At 29.0% G+C, this 10,314-nt stretch overlaps 1 protein-coding gene across 1 annotated transcript; it reads left to right on the top strand.

Moving 5' to 3' along the window:
- The first annotated feature begins 4,860 nt into the window (after positions 1-4,860).
- Positions 4,861-9,750, top strand: LOC123885146 (1-aminocyclopropane-1-carboxylate synthase 1-like). The gene is made up of 4 exons (XM_045934413.1): positions 4,861-5,072; positions 5,504-5,635; positions 5,931-6,091; positions 8,766-9,750. The coding sequence occupies exons 1-4, from the start codon at positions 4,905-4,907 to the stop codon at positions 9,748-9,750; spliced, it is 1,446 nt and encodes a 481-aa protein (XP_045790369.1). The 5' UTR covers positions 4,861-4,904.
- The last annotated feature ends 564 nt before the right edge of the window (positions 9,751-10,314 follow it).

The raw sequence follows: 10,314 nt of genomic DNA, 5'->3' as shown, positions 1-10,314 counted from the left end.
AAGTTTAGGACTGTGTTTGTGTTGTTATTTGTAAGCTGCTCCTAAGCTTTTAAGCACGGAGTTAGTTTGTGTGATTCACTCATAAGCTTTTAAGCAAGAGTGTTGTCTAGTTTCTAGGAGAGTGTCTCCATCCTTATCGTTATTATTGACAGCAACATAGTACGTGTTGTTAGAGGGAATTTGGGACGGGGTCTCATTATCTAAGAGGTTCTTAGGTAGGATTGCATTGGTAGTGTCTAGGTGATAAGTCAAGTACCGGGTGTTGGTCGAGGGCTTTGAACTAGAGCTATTATAGTGGATTCATTCCTGGATTGGTATCCCCCAGAGTAGGTGACGTTGCACTGAACTGGGTTAACAATTTCCTGTCTTATTTATTGTTCTGCAATTTATTTATTTATTTACTGTGTTCTGCGACTGTCTTGCTGCAACGTGTGCTATAGCATCTTGTGCAGCATTGTGTTCACTGCGTGCCAGATTTCATATAGGTTCGCGTATAAAGTTTATAACTAAAAATTATATCAATCCAAATTTAAATTTAAATTCTTCTAACTAATTTGTAGTACTTAGTTGAAGTTAATTTAAGCCATTAGGTTTGGTCTAAAAGTCTAATAGTTAGATATTTGAATAACATGCATGACATCCCGTGTTAGATTCTCTGCACCATTGTAAACTAAAAAAATTGAAGTTAATTACTTAATCAGAGGCGTCTATAGCACAAGAATAATGCTAGCAACACACTCTTTAACAAACACACTCCAACACACTCTCTTTTATTGGTTGAAATTCACATGGGTCCCATAAAAAAATGTGGACCCATATAATTTTTATGGGACCCATATAAATTTTAACCAATAGAAGAGAGTGTGTTAGAGTGTGTTTGTTAAAGAGTGTGTTGCTAGCACTCCTCATAGCACAATCAAAGTCGTAAATCTCTCTTTATTTTTTTTTAGATACTAATTCCTTTCTTTTATATAATTAATACTAATTTCAGTGTTTAATTTTTTTTTTATCGAATTTCATTGAATCTTAATTTTAACCCAAAGCCAATACACGGTAAATTAAATTAATCAAAGACTTGTACAAAGTAAACTAGTATAACTTACCCGTGCTATCGCCCGGGTTAATGTTCTATGAAAAATATAGATCATTTTTTTTCACACATGAAAAATATGGATTATTAAAATTTTAATATTGTGATTTTTTTAATTATTTGTAAAATTAATTTTATATTTAATGTAATAGTTTATTTAAATATGATAAAAGATCCAAATTTTGGATATTTTAAGGAGAAATGACATAATGGAGAGTGATATTCCACTTCCCGTTCCAAACTCACATGTTCATATATTTATTCTTTTATTTTCATAAAAAAAAGTCATTATGCAAAAACTAATCTAACGGTTAATATACTTGTTCTTAATCGTCATCTCTCTCCTTTAGACATTTGTTTTCTTCAGGAATATTTTATCTCATGTCCCCGTGTGAAAAAATTTTACATTTGAGAAGCAAAATGGGCCGATTTTAATTTTAATATTATTTATTTAAAAGTAATGAACAGTAGAATTGTTTGTCATTTGCTTGACACAAAAAAAATTTATATAATTTTTTTAAGCATATCTCATTTGTTAATGTGCAAATTTTAAAAAATGTCCAAATTTATATAATTTTTATTTGTTTATTTCAAAAATTATATTGAACAAATAAATAAGAAATAACCAACAATAGCAATAGATTTTTTATTTAAAAAAAAAAAACCAACAATAGCAATAGATAGAAAAAAAAAAGTAGTGATTCTGTCAAAAAAAAAAAAGAGTAGTGAAGGTGAGAAGAGAAAATAGAGAAGGGGCGTTGAGACACTAAATGACCCTCACACTTACATATTAACCCGTATATATAGAAACTATAGTAGATTTTTGGTCCTTAATATTTGAAATTTCCATACATTTCAGCATTGATTTAATTTAATCAATATATATTCCAAAAATGAGTTGATCAATAATCAAAAGTTTCCATATGTAAAATTTCAATTGTATCAAAATATTAATATATAGACATTTGTTCATAAAACCTGATTGAACAATTTCTATATTTATAATTGAGCACTAATGACTAAAGGAAAAAACATAGAAGAATGACATATCAGCAAAATGAATTGAGAGATTGTCACGTGAGATTTTGACCGGTAAAAGAAATGAGAGGACGCCACCTAAGAGAATGATGAATGAGAGGATGCCACATTGGATTAATAAAAATTAAAGTTCATAAGAAAGTGACACGTAGATTTGTTTCCTTGAGAAAAAACTCTTAAACATATAAATAATAGATTCACAAAAATAAAGATCTCCTTTTTTTTAAAAAAAGAAGTATAAAATAAAAATTGCAATAGAAAAATATACAATAATGATGAACTTAATACTATTGGAAAAATACATCATTTGATTAATTTGTTGATAGATTCATCAAGTAAATACATCATTGATATTCCAACTTGTATCCAAGACATCATTGATATTGATAAAGTGTTATAAGCAAGATTTTCTAAAAAAACAAAACTACAGTTGTTAAAACAGACTCCGAGCTCGCAATTCAATCCATTTTGTGAGAATGTGATGCATTTCGTCTTGCCTCTCAATTATTTCCCTGTCACGAAAAATAAATAGGATTAATAAATAAAAAGATGACCAAAAGAAAATAATCTAAAAGGTAAAACAAACAATATATTAAAAATATAAGAAATATCGAACAAAGAAGAAAAAATAAAGAAATTTAAAAAGGTGACAATATACAGAAAAAATAGTGATTATCGAGAGAGAAGCATAAGAGATAATGAAGATTGAAAAATTGTGAGTTTTAGAGTTCAGACAAATGTTATATATATAGTAAAAAAAATGAACAAATGAGTAATTTTGTCTTTAATATGAAATTAAATTCATTAAAAGTCAAATATATTGATTCCATTTTTAATTTTAAAAATATATTAGTAAATTAGTAATTAGTAAATTAGTAAATAAGACATATTCCATTATATTATAAATAAATAAAATAAATTAATGCACATGAATATAACACACATATTCCAATTTTTTTAAATAATAATAAAATATTAATTATATTATGTGACTCTATATAATTATAAAATTATGAAAATATATAATTTTTTTTACCGTAATACAATATATATATATATATATATATATATATATATGTGTGTGTGTGTGTGTGTGTGACCTTAGTATTTTGATACACGACCATTTAGAAAAAAATTTGTGAGAGAATAATTTGGAGACCATAAAGATTTAATATTTTTTTAATTGAATTTGAAGAACATAAAAATTATTATATCCAGCTGACAATTATACCTAATTATTATATGCAGTTGGTAATCTTCCTTTCATAAAAAAAAATTTAAAAACAATTGCTTTGGTACAAAAATAATTTTTTTTGACGAAATTGGTACAAAAATAGTCAATTATTTCCTTTTAAAATTATTTTTAATAGGTGCATTAAATTCGATTTATAAACAATAATTGAAAAATGTTGAATTTCCAAATTAACCAAAGATTCTAAGTAAAATGATATCATCATGTATTAGAGAAATTGCAAAGGCCTTCATAGTTAGCCACGTAGGAATTGGAGAAATATTAGAATGCCACATAAGACATGGATCAAGGAAATAGTGCCACATAAGAATAAGACCATGAGAGAGAAACTCCTAAATATATAAATAATAGATTAATCAATTGCTTGCAACTTTACTATTTGACATATTGTTCTCCCAAGTGTACTTCATGAGCTTGGACGGTATGCTATCTTAAGTCAAAAGTCAATTCAAATACTAAATCCCGATTAGTTTGTTATAGTTTGTAGCTTATGCACTCTTGAGTCCATTATTAAAGCCTAATGGTAGGATATGGCCTATTGCAGTATGTATTATTTGGAGATATCTGGTATTCAAGGTTGCTATGAAAGGAGTCGGTGTTGGGGTTGAAAGCAATGTAAGTTAAGGAAATTATATTAAAGAAGTCTCACATTGCATAGAAAATTGAAAGGTGGGAGAGCTCAATGTTATATATAAAGACCTCAAGTTCCTTGTTTCAACACACCAAACAGTAGCACCTGAAAACACTTTAAGTTTATATTTGTGTCTTTTTGCTTTCTCTTATGCTCTTGTTTTAGAGTATTGTGAGACGTAGTTCAAATATTTACTTTGGATAGTGTGAGTGTACTAGTGTTTATTATCTGGTTGTCGGTTTAGACAATGACCATGATTTTTTCTTCAATTTGAGAATTTTCACGTTATATTTTGTATCGTAACTGCACTCTTTTATTTTCTCTATTTCTTTTTTCCATCATTCGATACTATTTGGATATGTTATAATGGATATGTTCTAGCTAGTTTTTTAAGTGCCTTGGACTCTCTATATCCCAAGCGCATGCATTACCTAAAGGAACATTTTTGCGGCACAATAATTCCCTTTATATATTTCAAGTTAAACCGATTTTCATTGAAGGAACAAATACCTAACATATGTGCAACCTAAGCAAGTTTGCATAAATGAAAATCCTTTTTGCCCTTAAGTTTCCCCACGTGACAAGCTATAACAAAATTATAATAACACACGCAAAGCAATTTGTTGCATTGACCAACAATACATATATATCCATTAATTTATTTCAACCCTTATATATATATATTATATAATTATTATTATTTTCAGTCTTCTTATTTTGAAGTTCAAAATTGACTTGTCCTCCTACATAATTCCATATCCATCACTATAAATTACCCAACATTCTCCATTATTAATCCACAAGACTTGTTTTATAAGCTAACATTAGTCCACATAAACTATAAAGTGACCTTAAATTATATTTTATACCTTCAAGAAATTTATAATTAAAACATGGGATTAGGGAGTAAGAGTTTTCAACTTCTGTCCAAGATTGCAACCAATGACCAACATGGTGAAAATTCTCCATACTTTGATGGGTGGAAAGCATATGAGAAAAACCCATTTCACCCTACAAAAAATCCTCATGGTGTAATTCAGATGGGTCTTGCTGAAAATCAGGTATATATATGGATGGAATAAATAGATTAAAAGCAGTATCATATTTTTTGCCACAATAAAATGTAGTTTATTTAATTTTAATTTTTTACACCACAAAATTTATTTATTTTAACTAAACAAGACAAATTTTTATTGAATTAATGTAACTCATTTGTAGTTTATTTTAAATAATTAATTAAGTATTTGAATCATATATTTGTGTTCATTATTTATTTATTTATTTATATTTTTTACAAGAAAATATAATTGAATGTTACTCATTTTTAGTTATTTTTAATAATTAGTTGAATCATATATTTGTGTTCATTATTTACTCTTTATTTTTATTATTTACAAGAAAACATAACCGAATGTTACTCATTTTTAGTTATTATTAATAATTAATTGCATCATATTGGTGTACACTATTTATTTATTTTTATTTTTTTCAGCTTTGCTTTGATCTAATAGAAGAATGGATAAAGAATAATCCCAAGGCTTCAATTTGCACTCCAGAAGGAATGCATAATTTCAGAGATATTGCTAACTTTCAAGACTATCATGGGCTGCCAGAGTTTACAAGTGTAAGCAAATATTAAAAACCTTTTTTTTACAAAGCAACTTTTTTTTTTTTTTTACAAAATTTTACAAAGAAACTTAAAAATTAGGAGTACATTTAATATGAACCTCGTCTAAAAATAGACCTTATTATTTTTAATAAAATATTTACTCTTTTTTTAAAGCAAATATATTAGTAATCAGGTCTCTGCACAAGACGAACAAAGACGAAAAAATTGTCCATATGTCTTATATGATGATTGATCATAATTTTGTATTTTGGTTATAGCTAAAATGTTTATTATATATGTTTTTGGTCAGGCTATGGCAAAATTTATGTCAAAAGTGAGAGGTGGTAGAGTGAGATTTGATCCGAACCGTATATTGATGAGTGGAGGAGCAACAGGAGCAAATGAATTAATCATGTTTTGTTTGGCTGATCCAGGAGATGCTTTTCTAGTTCCTACCCCTTACTATCCAGGGTATGCATGTTGTTTCACTTTCATTATTTATTTTTGTGTTCATTCATTGTTCTATTGATTCATAATTAAGATTGAATTTATTTTATTTTGATGGAAGGATGAGTGCATGGAACAAAAATGTAGTGCAAGATGCATGCTATATTTAATCTTATATGCTTGTTTAATTTAACTTTTAATTAAACAATATATAGTTAAACTTAGATCATAGTGTGGATGACCGTGGTCCCTTGGACTATCGTTAGTTACGTTTGAAACCTAAATGTGATAAAATCTATGTGTCGTGACGATATATTTTATATTTAATTAATATTTTTTTCTGTTAGTAATTTGATGGACCAAATTGACTAATAAAAAGTGCGTTCATATCAATCAAAATAATGCATATGTAACTGAAAAATAAAATACTAATATAACGTTGACTCGTTAAATCACATTGTTCTTAATTTTTAGTTGTTATATTAGTTAATGTTTTTCTTTGAGTAAATTATATATAAGTTACCAACAAATGAATTGGTTTAGTGAAAAAAGATTTAGTTCTCTTAAGTATATGGTCGGTGATTCGATCATTGACTTGTGCGTATAGAGATACTTCGATCGAAAGGATAGAATCTACTTCGTGTGTACTATAAATTTTCTGACGGAGAATAAACATTACTATCCATAGTACCAATTAGGGTTGGGAATAGGCCAGGCGGCCTACAGGGGCCTTCGGCCTGGCCTGTATAAGCCTGGCCTGGCCTGGTCTGATTATTAAAAATGACAGGCTTAGGCTTTGAAAACGGCCTGTTTACATAAATAGGCCAGGCTTAGGCTTCTAAAAAGGCCTACGAAGCCTGATAGGCCGGCCTGTTTATAATAATTATTATTTATATAATATTATTATTTATATCTTATAAAAAAATATTATTTATAATAATTATTATTTTTCGTAATCGTATTTGTTATTTTATTAGTTTTTAATTATTGTGTTAATCATATTATTAGCTTTTTCTTAATGTTGTAGAAATTATAAAAATTTAAATGTGAACTTTTTAAGGCCTGTTTAGCCTATTTAAAAAAACTATATAGAGAAGCTTTAATGTAACACAGGCTTTTAAACAGGCTACAAGGCCAGGCCAGACTTTTAAAAGGCTTAGGCCAGGCCAAAAAAAATAACATTTAATAGGCCGCAGGCCAGGCTCAGGCCTGAAAAAAAATCATAGGCCAGGCTTAGGCCTGTCAAGGCCTGGCCTGGCCTGGCCTGTTCCCAACCCTAGTACCAATATGTTAATCTTGTTCTCTATCTAATTGTGAGGTGTCACCTTCCTCATTTATGATTCTCCACATTTATAATTCAAGCACGACTCGGTATGTTAGGTTGAACTCTCAAAACAAAAATTACACCTAATTTACATAAAGAATAGTAATTAATTAGTTTCCCAATATTGTGATTAGTCAATAACCTGTTTGCTCCCAAAATAGATATTCATGACTCATAGCTAAGTGGAAATTAATTAACCATTGACCTTAATTTGAAAAACGAAATCATACGAACAAATTAAAAGAGGGTGTAGGTGAGGGAATAAAGAGAAAGTGAAAAATTTGACTATTGATGTATCATAAGAAAGGAATAGATCAGAAAGGTGTGAAAGTGATATATGAGAGTGAGTGTGTTTAACACTCAAAACCATAAACAACTTTGTGTAGGGTCACCCATGTATATATTAATTAAAGGACAAAATGAACACAGCTAAAATAAGGTGTGTATGTGGTTTTTAATGGGGATCATGCATGAGTCAAAATTGCATGCAGTTGGAATAGATTTGATTATAATCAGACGTTTCAGATTAAAAAAAATTATCAGATTATATGACTGTTTCAAATTTAAATGTCTAGATTTTGATTGACGACTATCTCTATCATAACTATACGACTGCATGCGATTCAAATTCGTTTTTTCCCTCTATAAACAATAAAGGAAAGTGGTTGAGTTGAGGACATCCAAAAAAGTTTGAGAAGGAAGTCTACATATTCAAACAAGTAATATTCATTTATTAAAAAGAAAATAATAACATACAAAAGTATTTTTGAAAATTTGATACCAAGTTAAGTTTGTTTTTAGTTGTAAGAGTTTGACTTTTGTATAAGTGGTTACAGATTCAAAATACTTATTCTAGGGGGTGTTAATAAGACTAATTGAAAAATTGAGCATAATTTTGGTGTGCCTTTAAGAACATAGAATAGTATTTTTTGAAAATTTGGTACCAAATTTTGAGCGGTAATATTGACTTTTTTAGTAAAAGTGGTTACAGATTCAAATACTTAATTATCAAAAAAATAAAATAATCAAATACTACTTATTTTGGTGTACCTTTAAATTCAAAACATTCAATTTTTTAATTAGATTGCTACATTCATGATTTTAATATGTAAAAATTTATAAGTTGTCTACCATGGATCCCCAATATATGGACCACATAATTATACACTTATTAGGCTCATATGTTTAGCTAGATGACTTGATTATAAAGTGGCAACATCAATAAATGTCTTATTGTAAAAAAAAAACAAACTATATATCATATAAAAAAAATACACTAATTTACTATAATATTTTCTGTATTATAGTAAATTAGTGATTATATCAGTTCATCGATTGAAGTGAATGTAACTAGTTTATAAAATTTTACCACAGATTCGTCCGTGACTTGTGTTGGAGAACTAGGGTTCAATTAATTCCTGTCCATTGTGATAGCTCCAACAATTTCAAGATAACAAGAGAAGCACTTGAAGTAGCATACAACAAAGCACAAGAAGATAACATCAATATAAAAGGATTGATCATAACAAATCCTTCCAACCCATTAGGCACAACCTTAGACAAAGAGACACTAAGGAGTCTTATAAGTTTCATTAATGAGAAAACAATCCATTTAGTTTGTGATGAAATCTATGCAGCCACAGTTTTCACATCTCCAACCTATGTAAGTGTTAGTGAAGTCATACAAGAAATCAATTGCAACCTTGATCTCATTCACATAATTTATAGTTTATCAAAAGATTTAGGGTTCCCTGGTTTTAGAGTTGGGATTGTTTATTCGTACAATGATCAAGTTGTGAATTGCGGAAGAAAAATGTCAAGCTTTGGATTAGTCTCATCTCAAACTCAACATATGCTTGCTTCAATGCTTTGTGATGAAAAATTTGTTGACAAGTTTCTCTTAGAGAGTTCGAGAAGGTTATTTAAAAGACATGAAAAATTTACAAAGGGACTTGAAGAGGTTGAGATCATTCGATTTCCAAGTAATGCGGGACTTTTTTACTGGATGAACTTGAAAAGTTTGCTTAAAGAGGAAACAATTGAAGAAGAGTTGAAGCTTTGGCAGGTGATTATTAATGAGGTGAAGCTTAATGTGTCACCGGGGTCCTCTTTTAATTGTTCCGAGGTAGGTTGGTTTAGGGTTTGTTATGCTAATATTGATGATGAAACGGTTGAAGTTGCATTGAAAAGAATAAGAGAATTTATAGGCAAAGAAACAAAGAAGAAAATTGAACAAGTTAAACGTTGGCAACCAAATTTAAGGCTTAGCTTCACTTCAAAGAGGTTTGATGAGACTGTTTTGTCACCTCATAATCACATAATTATCTCTCCTCATTCACCACTTGTTCGAGCTACATGACTGGTTAGAATATGTCCACATGAAATCTTTCTTAGTAATCACTTTGATAAATTAATGTGGGAAGAATATTAATGTAATGCTTGTCAATAGTGTTCTAGCTAGAGATATCTACATGGGTAGATTGTCCAATTTACAAACAACTAATTTGTGTGAGTTAATTTAGCTTTTAAGTCATCTCTCATTGTCCATTGCACTATTTTTCCCTTATCCTTGATTTTATCCCTTGGGGATTTCTAGGAAAGGTTTTTAATGAGGCAGTGGCAGGTTCCTTGTATTTTTGTTTCCTTGAGTGTTGGTCTAGTCCCCCCAAGTTTGTCTCTTTTTTCTTTCTTTTTAATAAATTTATTAGGGTGCTACAAATGATAGGTGATGATTATGGGGTGCCAACATAGTTGGGATGTCATAGTTATCATGTGATGCTTGTGCACGCTAATGTTTTATAAATAAAAAATAAAAAAATTGTGTGTGAACTTTGGTAACTTTTGGCAATTTATATATGATTTTGTTTTGTTTTGTTTTATTTTATTTTATTTGTGATGATGACCCAATTAATTTTAAGAAACT

This window comes from Trifolium pratense, linkage group LG5 (genome assembly GCF_020283565.1).
Source record: "Trifolium pratense cultivar HEN17-A07 linkage group LG5, ARS_RC_1.1, whole genome shotgun sequence".
NCBI lineage: Eukaryota > Viridiplantae > Streptophyta > Magnoliopsida > Fabales > Fabaceae > Trifolium > Trifolium pratense.
This window is presented reverse-complemented; position numbering and strand designations above follow the sequence as displayed.

What these genes read in the sequence shown, in the direction of transcription:
- LOC123885146 (XM_045934413.1), top strand. Translation starts at nt 4,905, where the DNA reads ATGGGATTAGGGAGTAAGAGTTTTCAACTTCTGTCCAAGATTGCAACC. An exon ending in GGCTGCCAGAGTTTACAAGT is followed by an intron (nt 5,636 to 5,930) that starts GTAAGCAAATAT and finishes GTTTTTGGTCAG; the next exon opens with GCTATGGCAAAATTTATGTC. An exon ending in CCTACCCCTTACTATCCAGG is followed by an intron (nt 6,092 to 8,765) that starts GTATGCATGTTG and finishes ATTTTACCACAG; the next exon opens with ATTCGTCCGTGACTTGTGTT.